This window comes from Excalfactoria chinensis, chromosome 2 (assembly GCF_039878825.1).
Source record: "Excalfactoria chinensis isolate bCotChi1 chromosome 2, bCotChi1.hap2, whole genome shotgun sequence".
Taxonomy (NCBI): Eukaryota; Metazoa; Chordata; class Aves; order Galliformes; family Phasianidae; genus Excalfactoria; species Excalfactoria chinensis.
In genome coordinates this window covers 3,992,641-4,015,188 of record NC_092826.1, presented here as the reverse complement: position 1 = coordinate 4,015,188, position 22,548 = coordinate 3,992,641, and the positions used below count along the sequence as shown (strand labels likewise).

The following is a 22,548-nucleotide window of genomic DNA, read 5'->3' as shown; positions in this document are numbered from 1 at the left end:
CAGCCTTCCAGTGTTTAAAAGGGAATTAAAAACAGGAGGGGAATCAACTGTTTCCAAAGGTACACAGTGATAGGACAAGGGGGAATGGGTTTCAGCTCAAGAAGGGAAGGTTTAAATTAACTTTGAGGGGGAAGTTCTTCACAGAGAGAGTGGTGAGGTGCTGGAACAGGCTGCCCAGAGAGGCTGTGGATGCTCCCTGGAGGTGTTCAAGGCCAGGTTGGAGGGGGCCCTGGGCATCCTGGTCTAGTACTAGATCTGGAGGTTGGTGCCCTGCCTGTGGCAGGGGGGCTGGAAAATAAATGATGCTTGGGGTCCCTTCCAACCCAAGCCATTTTATGATTCTCTGATTTTATGTGACCACACTGCAGTACTCTCACCTCTCTACCTATATTTGCCTCATGCAGACAGCATCTTTTAAGGTTACCTGCATGAAATGTGAAGTGCAGCAACACAAGTGCAGCAACGCTTTGTCTTCACTTCAGCAGCCTCAACAATAATACAGAGATTTCCATCCTGTTTCCAGGAGGCACTGATATCCAAAGCAGTTTTACTAAGACGGCATGAAAGGCCGCAGCTTTAACCACTGCCCATGAAGCTACCTGACTCATTTCAGTGGCCCCTCCATATAAGAGGACAGGAGTTAATTCTGAAACAATTCCCCCGCCCCCCCAATTCTCACTTCCCAGCAGATAAATATGGTTCAATTTTAAATTTAAAACCTCCTTTTCAGTTCTTACACAACAGATTTATTTTCACTCATGAGCCTCCTATGAAAAGAGATCTGTTTATTTTCCCTTTATGCAGCAGAATTGCTGAATTCTGGATTCTGTTCAGTGCTGCAGCTTGCAAACAACATCTCTATCTCCTTTCGCATACCATTTCTATGTTCTCAAAGGACTGTTTTCAGACAAATCACATAGATCTCGTCCTCTCTGAAGACTGCTGCATTTCCATTTCAGTGCCACTGCCATTTCATTCTTCATCTTGGGTGTCTCTTCTAGCAAACACAGAATCAGTGCTGTTCATCTTTGTCCTAACATGTTACGAGGTGTAGCTATTCTTTGCAAAACAAAGTGATAGATATTATATCACAAACAAGCCAGCGTTACTCCAGGGAGATAAAAATTGTGCTAAGAGAAACCCCAGTAAGGACCTTTCTCCTCATTACACAGCATCTCACATTCAGTGATTTGCAGTCTCTGTGAGTCCAAGTCTCAATTGTAGAAATGAGATGTAAGATAAACTGTAGGAGTCTGAAGACTGCGTAAATAGAGTTGCTTTTGAAAGCAGCCAGCTTTAAACTAAGAACACTGCTGGGCTGTAGAGTTACATAAGTTAAACATTTAAATCTGGCTCTTCTCTCTCTATTGTTCTCTGCGCCTAAAAGGAAGAATATTCTTCTGAAACCTAAAGCAGGGACAGGAGGGCCACGCTTCAGCCAGTGCCATCAAAACCTAAAGGTTAGTCTTCCTGCTGAACGCTCTCTCAAAGCATGTGAGACAGAACACTCGCTGATAAAATAAACTGTCTCTCTTCCTTCAGACTTGGAGAGGTTTTAGTGAAGTCCCTTTCTGGGCAGAAAAAATGTCAGTTCTTTATTAGAGACCATGGGTAAGAAACGTCAACATGTGTAACATATATTATACTTCTATGTTGGACTCCCGTGTTTGGTATCTCATGTATAATCTCTGGATGTTCCTCAGGAGAAGGGCAAGGCCTACAGGACTGCTTCCTCACAACGACTCTTCTACTGTCTTGAGCACAAAACCTAGAAAACCATGTTCCTTTCTCACGAAATAGCCACGTTTAAGCAAGTTTCCTGGGCGATGTACCGTGCTATGGATTCAAATACACCCTGTGATTATCACTACAGCTTGTTCAACTTTTGTCACAGTGTGTAAGTCTGTAACAGGCATTAAATTATAACCCCCACACCTCTATACTGAAAACATTAGCGTGGAAAGACCAAGAACTTAAGTCTCCAGTGAATTCCAATTCCCCATTTTGTCCACTAAACTCCATGCTTACTCCCCCTCAAACTTGCTCTTTTTGCCTTTCCAACTGTTTAACATCTACGCTGGGTTTACAACCAAAACCAGCTCTGGCAAAGTTACAGAGTTGTAGAGCTCACAAGCTCACGAGCACTTTCTATTTCCTTTCAATAGGAGGTGATAGTAGTGATGGTGTCTCCTCAGCAGTGCACTATTACAGGGCAAAAGAAACATCATCTAGCAGCAATCCAGGGGATGCTAAAACATCTTGATGGTCCTGGGGCTGAAGCAAAGCAGAACACTGAGCGCTATAAATAATTAGCACCTATTCTGCAGAAGGTGGAAGCTCCCGCACAACCCACTGCCACCACATGAAGTTACCAGGTCTCGTTCTCAAGAGGCGTTCTATTAAGGGAGCATTATTGGGGCAATACATAAATGCATAAAACTGCCTTTTAATCAAAAGTGACATTGTATCCCCGTCACAATCCACATCTTAGCTAGAACACACAATGGGCATGGAGGCATCCACCAGCAGCTCTCATTTGCTAGTAGAGATTTATCCTACCCTTGGTTGCTCATCAGACGTTCAGATGAGCATATCTAATGAACACCCTAAGCAACTAAGGTAATTCAACTGGCAAAGAATGAGGTCTCAGTAACACTGTCTACATTTAAGATCTGCTCTTCGTTCCTTCCCATTCACATCCTCTAGAATAAAGCATAGATTCTTACTTCCAAGGGGCTCAATTTACTGTCTTCAACATCCCTAAAAGATGGCTTTAAATGCAGTGAGACAACCATAACCAGCAAATGTTGGTCTCCAAAATAAAAATACGTCACCCTATCAATTACTCAAACTTAGCTCTCAAAACCAACTTACCACACTTGCATTGATACAAACATGCCTTCAAACTACACACAAGAAAAGCTTTCAAATCAAAATGTTCCTTGAAATACACTCGAAACCGTATGTGTGACTGATGCATGTCACAACCCATACCACACCACTGCCATTCACCTATCCAGTGAGGCTCATGGACTTATAGGCTCTTCAGCATGAACCTACACAGGAAAAATATCAGCTATGTGAGCTTGGCTCTTTTCAGTGGTGCCCAGTGCCAAGACAAGAGGCAATGCACACAAAAATGGAACCCAAGAGGTTTTGTCTAAACATCAAGAAACACTTTTACACTGTGTAGTGAACTGAGCACTGGCAAAGAGAGATTGTGGAGTCTGCTCCTTGGAGATCTTCAAGAGTCTCCTGGATGTGTGGCCTTGGACACCCTGCTGTAGGTGTCCCTACCTAAGCAGGGACTGGATCACATGGACCCAGAGGTCCCCATCAACCTCAGCTATTCTGTGCTCCTGTGGTTCTGTATCTGTAGCGCAGGACACACTTATTAGCTGAACACTTAAAGAAAAATCTGAATGAATGAATGAACAGGAACTACAAAACAAAGCATTACCAGGAATCGTTCCTCTTTTTCAAGCCAGCGTTGATCTTCTTCCATCTCTTGTTGTTGTCGTATTAATCTCTCCTCCATGAGATGTGTGGGTAGAACCTGCCCCATTCCTCGTACATCCAAAGTGCCTGAATCCTACAAAACAATCGAGTTTATGCAGTCTTACACAAACTGGCAGTCTGTAAACATTTGAACGATTTGAACACGGGCAAAGCAGTCACATGCTTCTGCCAACACTTTATTCAGGCACAACATAATTAAACCAAGCTGCTTCTATTGCCCCTCTAGAATAAACAGGAATGCTGAACTACCTGGGATGACAACACTCAACTAAATTAGAGCATGAACAACTACATGGCAGGCAAGCAGTAAAGGCAGAACATATGACCATATCACTGGAACTCTGCTCTTTGCCGGTCACTGCAACAGGTTGCCCAAGGAGAGGCTGTGGATGCCCCATCCCTGGAGGCATTCAATGCCAGGCTGGATGTGGCTCTGGGCAGCCTGGTCTAGTGGTTGGCGACCCTGCATGTAGCAGGGGGGTTGAAACCGGATGATCTTTGTAGTCCTTTTCAACCCAGGCCTTTCTATGAGTCTACCAACCAAGAGTAGCTTGAGAAAAACACTACTGAGACAAACTTGATTTTCCTGCAGTAATCTCCAGATATATCTAAGGAATTAAGAAAAAAGTGTATTTACTGTGCAGAGTGCTACAGTATCTGTATCAGTTCACCATACCTCCATGTTTGGCTGCCACGCTGATACTTCCTGAGGTCGATGGTTCCAGGAATCGGTTTGATCCAAGAGAGAAGCTTGCCCAGGATAAATGCTGCCTGCCATGGCTGGTATCCCATGAGAACCAGAATAGCCAGATACCTTTAGGGTGAAGAAAAAAAAGGTGACGTTAGTAGGATTTAAGCTCCCCCATGTGACACAAAACCTTTTTCTCTAATTCATATGCTACCTGAGGATGCCTAACCAAACATCAACATTAGAAAGCATGTTTCAGCCTCTGTAGTGAAAAAGATCAAAGTACTCTGAGAAACAAAACCAACCCTACTGATACTTCTGGAAGGCTTACCAATAAATCCAAGTAAAGTGCACCATCCAAACCTGTTCTATAAATGCAAGTGATTTCATAACACAGCAGAAATTCCAACCCAACCCAGGACACCCCATTTCTACAGAAGAAATCCTATCATTCTATGATTCACTAAGAAACGTGTAGATGTGGCACTAAGGGACATGGATTAGTGGGCACGGTGGTGGTGGTTGGACTGGATAATCTTCGTAGCCTTTTTCACTCTCAATGTTGCTATTATCTGATCATAACCTATAAATAAGGTCCTTACCCCAGACATTCTACAATCTGATAAATGCTAACGGGAGCACCACATTCCTTCAGTAAATATGAACAAGTCTCATGTGCTTCACTTCAGCTTTAGGAATTTGAACAAAAGGTCAGATATGGAAATACTTACCATCTGGAGGAAACCTACTAGGCTCAATTCAGGGTTTGTTCTGATGTAGAACAAAAAACTCACTTAGCAGCAGTCAATGAAACTGATCAGCAGAAGAAGTGAATCAATCCCACAAGCTGCAGCTAAGTTATAAACAACACATTTGACTAAATACATGCAGAGTTTAAAATATAATACCTGATAGTGATTTGGCTGTACCATATGCTGAGGACTTGGATAAAACCCTTCACTGGACCTTGGGCTGGGGTAACCAGGCCTGCTGGGCTGCAAATACAAAGAAATTTTAGAAGAGTCTTTACAAACCAGAAACTAAACCCACAAAATGATTCTCTGGTGAAACATATTTCACCAGAAATATCACCGGATATTTCAATAAGCAGCACTCATTCTGTCTATTTCTGGGGCCTATTTAATTGCTTGCACGATAGGGCCTTTTATGTGCTGTTCTTAACTCCAAAGAGAATGCTCCACAAATCTTACATCAGGCTTTCAGGTTGAAATCGTTTTGTTTCTAAGCTCATAATCTGCATTACATCAAGTTTTGCCATTGGTTGTTCTGTAACCATTCCCAAAAGCAAACTGCTTTGCTTCAATCAGAATACCAATCTAACTTTGTTCAGCACAAATATTTACATGCATTATTCTGAGGACCAAAGTCAGTTCTGATCGTTAACTCCCATGTAATTCACTGCCTTAAAACGGAAGGCACTACTGGCCACATTCTGAACACGCTGCGCTCTGGAACCCATACCCAGCCATGAGAAATTGCTCCTATTAGGAAGGATAGCTAAAGAAAAGCTATCAGAGTATTTCCCTGAGCATCGTGCTTGTCACTTTCAGGAGAAACAGAATATTCTGCACGTAAACAAAGCTGATGTGTAATCACAGGAATACATGAGAAAAATCAGAAGAAATTAGGAAAGCCCAATGAAAGAGAAGCCTTTTTGTCTACACACATTGAACAAGTTGTCCTTTTGCCAGAGCAAGTATAGAAATTTCACACTGCTGAAAGAAGCAGTGATGGAAAATGTTGCTCAGAACAAGTTACTTTTATCTTCAAAGTAGAAGTGTTCTCCTATTTATACTTGATGTTAACCTCTATCATAGAATCATAACTTAATTGTAACTTAAGTAATACCTGAGATACCTTATGTACGTAAAGTTCAGCTTGTAGCAGTGTCATTAGTAAACATACCCACAAAAAACACTGTATAAAAAAACCTAAGCAACAATTTCACTGCATATACAGTGAAAGCATCTCAGAGAGTTAAAACAGTGAATAAAGCATGCAGCACTAGGTGAATTAATTTAAGTTTTAGTTTGGATGTCGCACCTAAAGCTCTGATGATGATCAGTTCTAATTCAGTGTTGCTCATTCATCACTTTAGTTGGAAGTATTTATTTGAATTAACCCCAAAGCCTCAAGACTAAATGCATTCTTAAACAACGTTGTAATAATTAAGCATTACTAAGTAGCTTAATATCGATATAATAATAAATTTGAATTGCTATTAAGTAGGATATTGCTCTGATTCATGCAGCTCATCTGCTTCTGTAGCTCAGTACATTCTCTGGTTATATCTGCATCAGATCCTGGCAGTTTATCTCAGAAGCCTGATCAATGTGATGGATTGTTCGCCATTCTTAACTCTGAAGTAAAAACAGTTCTAGGGTCTGCAATTCCTGGTTGCCATAGGGCTATCAAAATGGAGAACTAAATTAGGAAATCCATCGAGCAACATGCTAACAGACACGGAAACCGAACGAAAATATGCTTCCTTTTGATTAATGCTGAGGGATATGTGCAGCAAAAGTTGTCCCACAATGACTTGCCAAGAGACGGGTAGATGAGGGTCCCCACTGAGGGACGTGGTTTAGTGGGCATGGTGGGGATGGGTTGGTGGTTGGACTAGATGACCTTAACTGGTCTTTGCAGTCTTAATGATTCCAGGATTCTTCCCTCTGACTACAATCCCTCTGAGCACCAGAGCTTGCACAGAGGGCTACAGGAACTCATCACAAAGCGATCAGGATGCGGATACTACTCCACTCCACAATGGTAAGGGCACAAAATTAAATTCTCTAAAATATGGACTCCTTCGAAGAACAAAAAGCACGGCAGTTATTGAGAGAAGAGAGTGCTTGGCAACTGGTGAGCTTAGACTGCAGAGCACCTCAGTGACATCCCACAGGACAGACATGCAGTGGAACAAAGTTAAGAGTAATAGAAAACGTTTAAGTTCCTCGGAAGTAAAAATGCAATTTTTCTGTTCAGAGTAAGGAAAATGAAAGAAAATACAATTATTTTCTATTCTGATCTGTTGTTACAAAAAAGCCTTTACAGGAGGGTCTGAAATCTCACCAGCTAACATTTCACAGGAGTGCTACAAGAGAGAAGAAAGAAAGCGCCAGGAAACATTTTTGTGGCAACTATGGTACTCTCCTGCAAGTTAAATAAACAAGAATCAGAAAACTGTCAGTGCAAAATTATAGCAGAGATCAGCCCTAATAACAGACTAAGGAGAGCCGGGTCATTTCAGGCAAGCATTAGCTGATGATGACGGAATTGGGCAGAACGCCGTTGTCTTAACCAACCCCTCAGACAAGGCTTGGAAGAAATAAATGGAATTAAAAGGAGTATTATCATTATTTTTAGAAACACTCGTGCTTTGTGTTCTGATAACTACCTTGGGAGGAGCTTCATCTGATCCTCCTGAGTCCCACGATACTGTGACTTGTCGCCTGGATTCCATTCTCATTCGTTCTTCTTGCTGCAGCTTCTCCTCCTCCAGTATTGTACTAAGAAAAACACATGATATCTCAGAAAAACTCCTGTTTGATCTCTCACAAACCCCTCCGCGGGGCTCCCACATCATAAACTAATCAATGCTATTCGACAGAGTGAGAACTGAAAGTCAGAGCTCTCTTATGTACACTGGGTACATTTCTGAAAGCCTGAAGTAATACCCTGAAGGAATACATCTGTAGGTTTATCACTGTGCTTTTAACATCAGAAGCACTATCAGGTCTTTAGAAAGCAGTGGTTGATCTTGTATAAAAATTTCTTTGCATGTTAACGCTTCTTTTGATGTGCAATTAGACAGAGAAATCCTCAGAGACAATAAATCAAGCACTTACTTGCATGAAAACTTATTTTTCATGAGAAAATATTCTACTGAATTTCACTAAAGGATCAAAACAAGCTGAAAATATACACTTATGGAAACTCAGCAGAGCTTCAACACATTCCCATTTTTTTCTCTGTTAAACAAAGCAGTCAAAAACACTTTAAATACCACGCTTTCCCCTTCCATTTCAGCCTAAGCAGGAACACATACAGCAGAGAAACTCAGCGGAACAGAAAGATCTGAGAGCATTCATCCAGCATTTAAACACTCAGGTCAGAAGGCTGCATTTCCAACAAAGCACAAGACAGTAGTAAAACTCGTTTGCTACTTACCACAGTTCTGACTATTAAAAAGACTGTTTGAAGTTCAATGTGATCCTGCTGCCCCCACAGCAGCCTCCTCCCAGCTCTGCTATGTGGATTATTAATGTTGGATATTTGCCATTTAAAAAATACTCAGAATGAAGCTTTGGAGGAGGGAGCTGCCAATTCGCTGGAGCTGCACACTACACGGACAGCATGGAGATGTGGGGAAGGCAGATTATTTACATATCCATCTCCCCAGAGTGAGGACAATCCCGTAAAGCAGCCATTGCAGCTTCTTTATCACTCCAGCCTTTTGAGAAACAAAGCTCAGCTCTGAGTTTATAATCTGTGCAGTCTACTAAATAACCACCCAGAATTACTCATGCAAGGGATGAGATCAACTGCAGCAATCTATTCTAATCTTGGAACTTCATTGCTTATTTCAAGAGTAAATTCCTGCTTGGTTGCAGACTAGAACTCTGCTTTTCCTCCCCCTGCCAAAAGAATCCGTGCCCCTTTTTAAAAGCAGCAAAGTCATCTCGTCTCGCTGCAGCTAACCCGCGTCTCTAAGTATTGCTGCAATTCCAATCCATCACTGCTGAAGGAACACAAGAATGTGGAACAAAAACAAAATCAGACAAGCTATTTGCAGAAGTCATCCTGATAGAACGGCCACAGGAAAACAGCTACAGCCCCACAGGGGAGACTAAAAGGAAAACCTTTCTACTTTGCCACCTTCCTTCAGAGTAAGGAAAAAAGTATTTCTCACTTGAGCTCAGAAAGAACGAGCCAAATCCCACTGCTTTAAGGTAGTTCATGCTTCAAATATTCAGCGTGCATTTCTACGTACCATGAGAAATCAGACAAGATGTGGCTGCAGTCATAAACCGCGACTAAGATCTTTCAAATATGCCTCAGAAATCAACCAAAAAAAGAAGCAACAAAACAAAAAACTCACCTATGCACATATGTGCATATATAAATATATATATATAAAATACATATATACACTTTAACAAAGCTCTTGATGCGGCAGTTGCTCTAATCCAAGCTATGGGAATGGAACAAAAGCCAGCTAAAAGCAGCTGCCTAAATTTAGAGATGGCTTATTGACAACTTGGGGCCACGGGAATGGTTTGTCACAGCACAGTCCTGATTTTCCACAAAAAGGAATGAAACACTGGTGCCTATTTCACAGAATCATAGAATGGCCTGGGTTGAAAAGGACCACAATGACCATCCAGCTTTAAACCCCCTGCTATGTGCAGGGTCGCCAACCACCAGACCAGGCTGCCCAGAGCCACATCCAGCCTGGCCTTGAATGCCTCCAGAGATGGGGTATCTACAACCTCCTTGGGCAACCTGCTCCAGTGCTTCACCACCCCAAGTGAAAAACTTCCTCCTAATATTCAGCCCAAACCTCCTGTCTCAGTTTAAAACTATTTCCACTTGTCCTATCACTAAACAGCCATTCCCCCTCCTGTTTATATGTTCCATTCAAATACTGGAAGGCCACAATTTGCCTTCACATCAAAGACATTCTACTTATGGCATACACTACTTAATGGAATACCATCTGCTTCCATTGTATCCCTGGCAATGACAATTTTCTACCACACTGACTTGTTTTAGCACAGGTTCAGCGTTTTGCCTTCCAGCTCATTCACCCCACCGTGCTACTCCTTGGCCTGTATTACCACAGGTCCTCTCCTCACAGCCCAGTGAGTAACATGAAGTAGATCAGTCGCAGCAGAGTTTGTACTTGGATGCCCTCGACTACTGCTGACAAGAAGAGAATATAAAATAGAAATGCCTCAGTAAAGCATCACTCAAAAAAAAAGAACAACCCCCCCCAAAAAAACCCACAAGGAATATAAATGACTCACAGAAACGCCTTTGTTTTCACAGAGGGACGACCGATCCATAGATGGAGTAGAACCATGCCAAGAGATATTTTTGACCCTTCCTCAGTGCAGCTGCTTAAGTACTCTGGACAGTTTATTAGAATTCACAGAAGGTCAGGAAAGTCACATCTAGGCATATTTTCCCAAACTTCTTGTATTCTTGGCAGCAAAAGGAAGTATGAAGAGAAGAAGCCTTTCTATTCATATGGCTTCCTGAGCAAATCTGGACCCAGGGCATCTTCTTGGCTGGGCTGAGAAATCTGATGAAAGATCTCAGCTGTTACAAGTTTGTGTAACTGATAAACTTCATCCATTTTCCAAGAATCTCTTTACTGAATTTTTTCAGTGAGATTGAAAAGGAAACATTTACCAGGAGTTCGCTGTAGAAGTATCTGAAATACTGAAAGGCAGCCTTAATTTCCAAAGGCAAAGCAACGTCAGTGTTTTCTCATATGGTGGTGTGGGAACCTACAGTAAATGCTGACCCTTGAACCAGCAGCTTCTTTCTTCCTCTCTGTGGTTTCTGGCCTTCAGAAATCCAAGGCTGCATGTACGTGAGCACATTTTCCCACACAGCCCTAATTTAAAAACACTTTCATATGGATATCATTTCTTATGGTCGCTGTCACATACCAAAAGGCTCGTGAAAAACTTTGAAACCTCCATCATATGTATCAAGTATGTGCTATTTTTTTTGCCAGATGCCACAAAATATCAGGACCTAAATTGCCTCCACTCTTATCAGTTTTGTTTCTTTTCATTATAAGCAACATTTCAGGAACTACAGCAAATGCCTTCTCACAAGGCTCAAGTCCAACATGTTAACCATCTCGCTGCAGTCATGGAAACAAAACTTTAGGGGGACGACTAAAGGCATTGTTTTAATTGATTTGTATTTTTTATACTCTTTTTATCGTTACATCTGTATTTAATACATGACCTTCAGCCCAGGGATGCTACCAGGGTCATCACCTGTGCTTCTTTATCAATGACCAACAGAGGCCTAATGGACAATCCTAACACAACACTGACAAAACTGCTGTTGCAACTTTTGGAAGAGAGGAATAACTACTAATAGGTACTTGATATAAAATTTACTCAATGGCATCACATGAATGTAAAAGCTCAAAATTCAGCTTAACAACGAATATAAAAAGCAGTTTTAACAGAATCACCAGCCTGAGAAAGGCAGGGCACCGTGACTCACAAGCATGAGCCTGGGAGCTGACTTCTAAGAAAGGCTGTGAACACAGGTGTTACTTTGGCCATACAAACCTGTAGCGCACTGGACACGGCAAAGAATAAACTAAATGTAATAATAAATGCTACTGTCCTCAGAGATGTTCAAGGGGAGGGCAGATATGGCACTAAGGGATGGGGTTAGTAGGCATGGTGATGATGGGCTGATGGCTGGACTAGATGATCTCAGTGGTCTTATCCAACCTTAATGATTCTACACGCGGAGGAGATGGTATATATCGCCATAGCAAGCATATGGTTATAGTAGAGTTAAGCGTATATAAGTAATTCTGAATGGCAAGGCTGTAGAAGTAACGTTGCATTATTTGGGTTCATTAAATGCTTTTGGCCTATCATATCATTTACCATGTAGTGCAAAATTAAAAATATCTTGTACACATAATCATCAAGGAAACAGATGCTTCCTGATCAAAATATTCTGGACTTTCACTCTGGCCCACTCAGGGACAGCACAGCAGGGCAGCATCTCTGCTTCCTGACTTCATCTCATTTCTTTCTTTGCTTTTTCCCAAATTGAAAATGGGAGATACAGGAAGCGAGGAGAAACTAAAGCTGGAAGCGCACAAGCTGTTTTCTGTGTTTGCTCTGAAGACTAATTCATAGCTACACACTAATTCATCCTTAATCACTCTGGACAGACCCCAAACCGCAAAATGCCAGGCTTTGTTAGTACCCCATTAACATCACAAATTGTACCGTAATCAGCATCTCACTTGGCACAAGCAACTGCAAATAAAGTTTGTGCAACGCAGATGTTACTATGAAACACATCAAACAAACTGAGAATACGAAACATTTATGCTCCCATCACTGCTATTTCAGATGCAGAAGTCTTTGTTTTTTTTCCCAAAGCCATGGCCTTTGTTATTAAAAAGAGAGGAATGCTGCAGTGTTGCATCGCTGGCTTCAGGCAAACAATCAGTCTGCTCTCAGCTTGAAACAACCACCCTGGAAAACATCCAGCAGGAGCAGCAGCAACACCACACAGAAAAAGCCACCAGGGAAACGTCCAGTTTTCTGCAAGTTCATGGGAATTTGAGTTTTGAAACACAATCTCTCCTAGTTGCCTGAGATTGCCTCATAAAAGGGAACTGGCAGCCTTTCTGATGAGAGGTTGACTCTGAGCAGCACAAAGAAACCCTAAAGACAACTGTGCTGCCAAACTTCTAGGAGGTAAAGGTCAACATTCTGGAGAAGCAGAAAATTTTCTGCATTGGAGAGAAGAGAGCAAAAACTGGATTGTAGCTCTGCTGTCGGTCCAGGAGAAAACTTCTTCTCTAAACTTCAAACAGCTTCTCAGCCTGGACATCAGGAAATATTTCTTCTCAGAAAACATGGTCAAGCATTGGGGTAGGCAGCCCAGGGGGGTGGTGGAGTCACCATCCCTGGTAGGCGCTCAATAAAAGAGCAGATGTGGCACTGAGAGACATGGTTAGCAGGCATGGTGGGGATGGGCTGACGATTGGACTAGATGATCTTAGTGGCCTTTTCCAACCTTAATGATTCTATGGTTCTCAATCTCGTAGCATGACAAAAAGAGGGGAAAAAAAATCTCCGCATGATGCATTTTTCATCTAGAATCAGAGAACCGAGTAAGTTGGAAGGGACTCCCAGAGGTGGCTAGTCCCATCTTCTTCTAAAGTTGGGCTTGGTGCACAGTGAGATCAGGTTCCTCAAAGACTTCCTCAGTCGAGGTCTGTAAGCCTCTCAGCATGGAAATCCCACAGTCTCTGGATGACCTGCCTCAGTGCGTAACCACACACCCTGAGTTCTCGTCTATCCTGTGTACCTGGTGATACCTTTCCACTCTCATTTTTCTCCTCCTCTTCCCTTTCTGAATCATGACTTTATGAGTAGCCTGAATTTTCAGCAGTGACCAACAGTGCTCCTCTTCCCTTCCCTGTCTGAGTTTACACAGTCTTCCTACCTACATTTTTTAAGGCTTCATTCTCCTCTGTGTCAGACAAGAGTTATCAGTACAGTATGACTGCAAATTAAAGACACTTCTATTTCACTAGAGCAAAATAAACACACAAACAAATAAATAAATAAATAAAAAGAAGAAAATGAATTGCCACCTAGCACCCAAACCATACTGTTGTGACCTATCTTTTTCCTGTATTCCCTACCCAGGCCTATCATTCCTTCCTGTACAGTCAATTCTACACAGCCAGTCAACTCCACATAGTCAGTTCCTTCTGAGAAGGGCTACGTCCTTCTCTAGCTACGTAATTTATTTGGCTACAGATGAGCTCCCAGAGTTACACACAGTGCAGCATCTTAAGAAAGAGGAGAAAAACTTATCCATACAGGCACTCTGAAACAACATCATAATCACACTAAAATTGCATCTCATTTTATCAACTTCTGAATTTTGTTCTAACACCAACACCCAGTGAGAGCATGCAAGGTATTACGAACACAAGTGAAACAAGATGTAAGATAAAACTTAAGAACCTGGTAATTAATCACATCAAATTCAAGAGTGAAATTACAGCTGTACAATACCCACATAGGCTTATGTTGTCTCAGTAAAATCAACACTGAACACTTAGAATATCACAAAAGTGGTCATAAATATTAGATATGTCTGTACAGTATCTTGGTAATGCTTTAAAGTTTAAATATCACCCCTATAGCACGTCTGGAGAAATGAATAAATGGACTCTGGAATAAATCATTATGAATAAAATAAGAGTGTGAATTTAGACTGGTGCCAAAATAATGTACTCACACTTACTGCAAGATAAACTGTAAGGCACTGTACCTCCTGCAAAATGACTTCTAGTACCAACAACCTGGCTTTCTGATGTTAAAACTTACGAAAGTACTGTAATGGAAGATAAGGCAAAAACAAGTATTTCTGAGCAAGGAAATAACCTTTCAGAAGAACAACCCTACCTGAGTTGTGCTTTAAGTTCAGTAAACCTGGGTCGTCTGCTGGGGTCGTATGCCCAGCACTTGGTCATAAGGCTGTAGAGGGTGGGAGGGCAGTTCGGAGGCATGGGGAGCCGTTCACCATTCTCAATCCGACCAATAACGTCATTATTTTTCACTCCCTGGAAGGGCTTTACCCCATGCATCAGGATCTCCCACATACACACACCTACAAAACACACAAAGCAATTCATTTGGCCTGTGTGAGCACAGAAAACCTGTTAAAATAAAGGAAAGCAATCCCTTCCCCCACCCCCAGCACACAGAGTCTTCATTTTAAGCGCGCAGAGATTTAATAAGAATGGTGACTAAAATAAAGGACAAAAGCCTTCTTTCAGAGCTGTTACGTTCAGCTATACCACACGTTAGAAATGTATCTGCTTCCAGAGCAGCTGGCTGGATTTGCACAGCCAAACAAGGCGATTTCTTCAATAAAAAAGCAGAGCCAGGGAATTGATCCCTACTTACCAGCTGAGAGCAGAAAGGAGAGATGTGCGGTAAGATCACATATGCGCTACCAACCAGAACTGCTGGTGAGGAAGCATGACCCGCAGCTGGCTCACAGCAGCCTGGTTTCACATTTAGTTAAGTTCTACCTATTGTAAATCAGAACGGTTGCTCACAATGACGTAAAACGAGCTGTATTTGCTTCTCTCTGACTAGTTCCAACCGGCTTGTTCAGACTGGTAGGATGTTATTTTCACTTTGAGGGTGATTCAGCCCTGGCACTGATCCCATTTTTTTTTGTGCTGAAACCATGTAATAAAACAGCTTCTGTTGAAACTATGTCAAAAGCACAAAGAGAAAAACGATCTGTTGGTTTACTATCAGCCAGTACGTTCCAAAGACTTAATTCTTCTAACTGGGACTGTGCTAGAGCTTTCTTCATATTACTATAAAAATCACATGCCCTTCGCTTGAAAGTACTTGTATTTCAATTTGCCGAGTGAACCCATACTTGTCTATGTTGCTCTTATTTAATGTCTCATCATCTCTGTTCCTTCACACAGCCTGTGTTTGTTTTGTCTGTCCACACAAGCAGTCAGTAAGCTCCAGCAAGAGCACGGGAGATTAAATTCATATAAAAGCTTTCAAACTTAAGAAAAAAAGATTGAAGTTTCGGGATATTTTCATTGACCTGTATTTTCATTCAGCTCCCAGTCATATTTTGTGTGAGTGCTATGAGATACGGTTTAGTAGCTCAGTAGGTAGTAACAGTGATGGGAGGATGGTTGAATTAGATGATCTTATTGGTCCTTTCCAACCTTGTAATTCTATGGACTGCAGGCTATGAAAAGCTATCAAAGATAAATTAAGTGGGAATTTAAAGAGATGGAAATGGGACAAGATGTAGGCTGATCTGGACCTTAAGAAAATAGCAGGAAAAAGAAGAAAAAAAGAAAAAGAAAATACAAACACAGTAAAAATATACAGCAATATCTGGAAATTATTAATCTTACAGGGATGTAAATGAAGCATCCAACATTTCCATGGGACGCTACAAACCCCAGCCTTTGGTATTCACCTACCAAACATCCACACATCACTTGCTGAGGTAAACCGTCGGAAGTTGATTGACTCTGGAGCCATCCATTTGATAGGTAACTTTCCTTTGGAAGCTACAAGAAGACAAGAAGGCAGGCCGTTATTTTTGTTCTCGGGGAAAACGTTTAAAGGCCAAAGTCATCTTCGCTAAAAAACAATCAGATTTTGTACATGAGTCATTTCTTATTTATAGATGCTGATGACATCAAGCTGGGAGGAAGTGATCATTTGTCTGCGGAAGGCCCTACAGAGAAGTCTGGACAGGCTGGATTGATGGGTTGAGATCAACTGTATGGGTTTTAACAAAATCAAGTGCTGGGTGCTGCACTTTGGTCACAACAAACCCATGCATCACTACAGGCTTGGGACAGAGAGGCTGGAAAGAGGAAAGGGACCTGAGGGTGTTAGTTGACAGCCAGCTGAATATGAGCCAGCAGTGTGCCCAGGTGGCCAAGAAGGCCAATGGCATCCTGGCTTGTATCAGAAATAGTGCAACCAGCAGGAACAGGGAGGTGATCGTCCCACTGTACTCAGTTCTGGTGAGGCTGCGCCCAAGTATTGCATTCAGTTTTGGGCCCATCACTATAAGAAAGACATCGAGGCTCTGAAGTATGTCCAAAGAAGGGCTATGAAACTGTGAGGGATTTGGAGCACAAGTCTAAGCGACCAAGGGTGGGGGTTGGCCTCTTCTCCTTGCTAACAGCGATAAAACAAGAGACTCAAGCTGCAGAAGGGAAGGTTCAGGCTGGATATCTGGACCAATTTCATCTCAGAAAGAGTGGGAAGGCATTGCAACAGGCTGCCCAGGGAGGTGGTGGAGTACACCATCCCTGGAGGTATTCAAGAAGAAGGCACTCGGAGGGACACACTTTAGTGGTCATGGTGGTGATGGGTTGATGGCTGGTGATCTTAGCGGTCTTTTCCAGACTTAATGGTTTTATGATTCAGAACGTACTGCTACTAAATCCGAAACTGACATGAAAACCTCAGTTACACAGCAGGCATTCTTAAACGGTTAACTGAAAAAAGGGTAGCTTGCCTGGCCTTACAAAAAAACCCCCAAACCACAAACAACAAAAAAAACTCCAAAGAACAGAACAAAATCAAACAGTCACCAAAGCCTCAACCTCTCAAAAATATCTTGACAAAAATATTCTTCATCTCCTATGAGATTACATTACCTACATTAGCTACAAGATATTGGTTTAGTGGCTTGCTGTAGCTACGGTAACGGGAGGATGGTTGGACTAGATGATCTTGTAGGTCCTTTCCAGCCTTGTGACTCTATGATTCTATACTCAGGTTAATACATTACTGTCACCTCAGACAGGACTGAAATATGGACAATCTTCTGAAAACCATGAAAAACAAACAAACAGAATTTTACCTGCAAATGTATTTCTACTTTTTTAACTTAAAGCAGACTCTGTGATTCTTCTTTTTGATGTATACCTGTAGGAATTTACTGCCTCCTTTTCAATTCTTGAACACTTTTAAATCATTTTAACAAAAGCAAAAAAAATATCTTCTAGACCAAGAGTATCTGGTCAATTTCTTTTGACAACAAACTTAGCACTGGGAAAAGCAGTGCCTTGTAAGATGGACCCAGAGTGCCAACTTACCTTTATAATAAGTACTGTCTTCCATGTATCGGGATAAGCCAAAGTCACCCAATTTCACACAGTCAGTGGCAGATACCAGCACGTTTCTAGCAGCAATATCTCTGCCAAATAGAGGAGACAGTATTTATAGTTGTTTAGAAACTTATGCTGATAAAATATCATTTGAAAAGTATTATTAAAGCCCAGAAATATCCATCTCCTTTGAATGGATCAAATCACTCTTCCAGTCACAGGGCGGGTGTACAAACACAGAATAAAGGAGGACTATTACACTATTACATGTTTGCCCACTGATTCTTGCAGAAATACACCAGTATATTTCATCCTTCTGAGTAAAAGCTGTGATCCTGAGGTGTAACTGTCAGTGTCAGAGCAAAAATGTTTTAGTTTTTCACCTGTTTAAATATTTAAAGGCTAAAAGGTTTTGACAGTTCAAATTAATGGAAAGAAGAAAATCTGCCTTCTGTCACCGGAAAGGTGAGGAAATGCTTTAACATTTCAGTCCTGTAAGGAGCTTCTTAAGGAGCCCAGTTTTAGTGGTACTGCAGCGCTTCCAGTAAGACACACATATGCTTTTCCTGCAGCTTCCTAGGTGAGAGAAGCAGCCTTATTTGTTTGTTGAATCTGGATTTTGGCAGGCTGACAGACTTAAACTTGAGCAGCAGGCTGAAGTGATCTACTTCCTCCCATTCCAGTACAATGCAATTCAAGTCGTCTTCCAAAATTTTACTGCTAAAAGTTAAAATTAGCAGCTACTTGGCCAAAATTCAAATATCTGCTGGGTCTGTTATTTACAACGCTTACACACTTATATAAGTACACATAAATATCTAATGTGCACATACACATATATATGCATGCATGTTCGATATATGCTACATATCATTTGCACTTAAATATTTAAACACAGACAGAACGTTCAAATTCCAAATACTTCATGATAATCTGAATTCTGTCAGCTGTTAACTGCACACAAGACAGGAATAAATTCAGTCTTCTCTCCCTAGGGAGGAATTCAAAGGTGATAAAAATCCAAAACACCGAGATAGAAACAGGTTCACTTTTTAGCTAAGCAAGCAGTTGTGTGATACTTGTTGTGTGATCTTATTCTTCCTGTTCTTTGCTTAAGCAGCCAGCTGCCCCTTGCTGTACCTCTCTGTGTTTAGAAGATGACAGAGCTGCTGTGGATGTTGTAACAACAATGCAACAACTCGGATGGAATTGACTCCTCTGATTAAAATGAAGCACCATCTCCAAGTCAATCTAGGAGTGAGCCAGCAGGTGTCACTCTTGAAAAGGGGGTTATTTTGCTATCAGTCTAAAAAAAGCTGTACTAACACAAAGATGGGTGTAAAACACAAACATATTGCTGCTACAGAAGCTTAAAATATAAAACTGTATGCATGCTAATCGTGCATTTTCATTCAAGCAAGTGTATCCAGCACCCAGCATACACCCAACCAGCAATCTGCTAAACTAGGACATTTATTCCCTGATGTTTCAACCAGCTACATAAAATAACAGACAAATACACACATAAAGTCTTACCTATGTACAAATCTTTTGCTCTCCAAGTAAGCAAGCGCTGTGCTAAGCTGGTAAGCGTAGAGGATCAGGGAGGCCAGGTCCAAGCTGAATTTTCTTACTTGCAAAAACGACCTCAGCTTTTTGCATAAAGAAGAAAAAAATGGAAGTAGTCATGATGAACGATAACAGAATCAAACAAGCTGCATCTCAAACTGTCAACTTTACATAAGTGTCATCAGGTCTGCCTTTGTTTCAGACTGCATGACAACATAAAACTATCTGGCCATGAAATACCACAACTTTGCACAAAAAACAAGATATTTGTTCTGCAGGAAAAATGTTACCTGAACCAAGAAAACTTTCTTCCATTGCATTCAGGCTCCTTCTGAAGGCTGAGTGCATGTTCTGAGTGCATGTCCTGAGTGCATGCTCATGCTACTGCTGTTCTACAGGCACCTGGTCCTATCAGCTCTTCCACTAAGTGTGTTTATTTCCTTAATGAGTTCATGGGACAGCAGTATACAGCAAATCAGAATACAGGTAAGAGCTGTACTGTTTGAGAAGAATGTGTTTTCTTACTTGACATTTGCTAACAAATATGCACTTCTCTGAGCGCAATCGCTATCAATGCAGAAATCTTATAAGCTATATTCCCAGCTACAGACAGTTAGGATCTAATAGATAGTGGCACCAAATGCTCCGTATAAATTAAAACAAGGATTTTAAAAGTAATTTGGACAACAGGAATAAAGTTTATAATCTCGTGACAGCAAATGACTCCTCTGTAGTTTTTTCCTGTCTCTCTTGTTTTTCCTGCTGTTGGTTTTCTTTTGGAATAATGAATCGCAGGTTGGTAATTAAAATGACAGTCTTACAGGATGAAATATTATTTCAGTTCACATTTTCAGATATGCACAAAGGAAATAAATCAATTTTAAAATCCGAGATCTAGCTTGGTATAAAAACCATTCATCCAAATGACATGATAATGAGGAAAGTCATCTTAACAAGGGTCACCGCAACGGAGAAGAAACACCATAAATTCAGTGTTCCAAGGGAAAAAGAACAGTATTTCTCAGGAAGCTTCCAAGAAGTGAAAAATAATAGTCTGTAACTACCGTCAGCAAATTGTTCATTGCCATCCCAGTCTGTGAACAGCAAACCCACCCGCTTTCATGTGCCAAGTTCAGTTTTCCAGAAGCAACTACTCAAGACTGGGCAAGTGACTTGGATGGCTTTAAACACCCACTTCTACCTTTCCCACAGATTCCCCCTGCTATCACCTCCTTCAATTGCTGCCCACACAACACAAGCCTCTTCTGCCACCTTCTAGGAATGAAAGAGGTACCACATAATTTCCCTTCCAGAACGCAAGCTTGCAAATGCTGTTTAAATGGTATCTCGTTGTCATTATCTGCCTTGACACACATCATGCTCACACCCTGCAAAAACAACCAAAGTTCTTCTGAAAACTATGACTAAATCACTTCGGTATGAGCTGATGCAGATCCCTTACTGGAGGAGTTAGGTCAAGTTTTGCCATTGCTGTATCTGAGTCCATAATTCTAAGACAAGTATGATATCATGTCTGTCGAGTCTGCTTTTGCGTTAGTGCAGATAAGTGGTTTTTTCAGTCTTTTGCAAAGCCAGATCAGAGGTCAAAGACACGAGAATTTTTCATACCTCTCCAAGTGTACAGAGCTCCATGATTATCCACACTGGGTTTTCTGTAATAACTCCAATGAGCTTCACAATGTGAGGATGATCAAACTGACGCATTGTTACTGAAAGGAGGAAAAACACATCAATATGCTACAGAAAATTTGGGGTTTTTGAACCATAAAGAAGTTCTATCCTGACTGAGCAGAACATGAGCATGCTGACCAATCGGTTCAGTGTATGACCTCTGAACCTGTGCCTTTCTACTGGAAGAAGAGGCGGAAGGATAAAACTGAATAATTCAATGGCTGAGAAGACGTATGTTATGACACAAACACACAACCTCATGTAACGACTATGCTCACATCTGGTCTTATTTTCTATGGGCTTAATTAACTTTTCAGTCTCAGCAATGCAGTCAGTATACTTCATGCACTAAGACACAGAAATGCTTATTAATGTTCCGCGGAGATATGTTTGTTAGCTTAAAGGAAATATCAGTCCTCTGATTTTATTTTCATCTCCCAACACGCACAGGGTAAGCACTATTAATTTCCGTTTACAGCAATTACTGAACTGGCAAGTCTGCTTTAGTTCACATACAGCTTGAGCTTGTCCCTCCATGATGTGGCTTTTAATAAATCGTAAACTAGAACAGTAGGCATCTTTGGATTCCCATTCTGAAGAGCTCTGAATTCTACTTCTGCACCCTAGTTCACAGCAGTTGTATAACCAATACATCCTGCAATGTGAAATATCCCAAGAGAAATTCTTGGACAACGCTACTTGTATGACCTAATCTCGTAATAGTTCACTAGCATATTTTACTGCACAGAAACTTAAATGGGTCCACGTAAGAACAAACCCTTTAAAATATTCATGTGCTATGAATACTATGGGAAATGAATCAATAAAACAAACAACCCTATCAATGATGTAGCTTAACACATTAATGAAAAAGAATAAAGAATGGTGACACACCAACCGGGCAACAAAAACTGATAAAACACCACATAGAATGGGAACTCCATTCCTAAATCACTCAATTTCCCTCCTCCCTTTTGAAGTCAAGGGCATTTCAGAGTGCAACAATGGGGATGGGTTGACAGCTGGACTAGATGACCTTAGAGGTTTTCTCCAACCCTAATGATTCTATGATTGCAGTATTAAAACCTTGATAAATAAAGTGTATTAGAAACAAAACACCCATTACTTATTCTCTAATACTGATCTAACTCAATGAAATAAACATTTCTTTATTGATCTAAAATGAAGCAGGAATACAGTTATAACTATTTTATCAATGGAGAAGGAATGAGCACAAGTATTTTCATACTTCACATGACCTTATCAGTTTTAAATATATTTCATTGCTGGAAAGCATCTCCCAAAGACTAGTTTTATCAGTGTTACTCGACAAACTCAAAAACTCATTTTGCCATCCAGCTTCATGATGAAGTTTCCAGAAGGAATGAACAGCTTGTGGAAAGGAGCAATTTATCAAAAAAGAAAGTAAGTGGAAGATTAATAAAAACCTGCAAATCCCATGCAGTTCATATGGTAGCACGTTCAAATGCCTCAGTGGTAATACACTGCTACACAAGAGCAGACAGGATTGAAGAAACAGACGTTACTGACAGAAATATCTTCTTTCATTTAGAATCACTGAGCCACTAACGCTGGAAAAGATGATCTTACCTAGTCCAACTGTCAACCCATTTCC

At 41.1% G+C, this 22,548-nt stretch overlaps 1 protein-coding gene across 11 annotated transcripts in view; it reads right to left on the bottom strand.

The window, feature by feature from the left end:
* PTK2 (protein tyrosine kinase 2) overlaps nt 1-22,548 on the bottom strand; it is a 175,874-nt gene that overhangs the window by 14,053 nt on the left and 139,273 nt on the right. For 9 of the 11 annotated variants that reach the window (XM_072328191.1, XM_072328193.1, XM_072328190.1 and 6 more), the window contains 9 exons: nt 20,850-20,950; nt 19,188-19,303; nt 17,640-17,740; nt 16,002-16,091; nt 14,437-14,641; nt 7,626-7,737; nt 5,116-5,202; nt 4,196-4,333; nt 3,461-3,592 (listed from right to left, as the gene is read on the bottom strand). In XM_072328191.1, the coding sequence (XP_072184292.1) occupies nt 3,461-3,592; nt 4,196-4,333; nt 5,116-5,202; nt 7,626-7,737; nt 14,437-14,641; nt 16,002-16,091; nt 17,640-17,740; nt 19,188-19,303; nt 20,850-20,950 (1,082 nt within the window). Of the gene's footprint in view, nt 1-3,460; nt 3,593-4,195; nt 4,334-5,115; nt 5,203-7,625; nt 7,738-8,398; nt 8,944-14,436; nt 14,642-14,940; nt 15,144-16,001; nt 16,092-17,639; nt 17,741-19,187; nt 19,304-20,849; nt 20,951-22,548 lie in introns of those variants that run through there. The other 2 variants (XM_072328194.1, XM_072328195.1) reach the window with 2 other exon arrangements.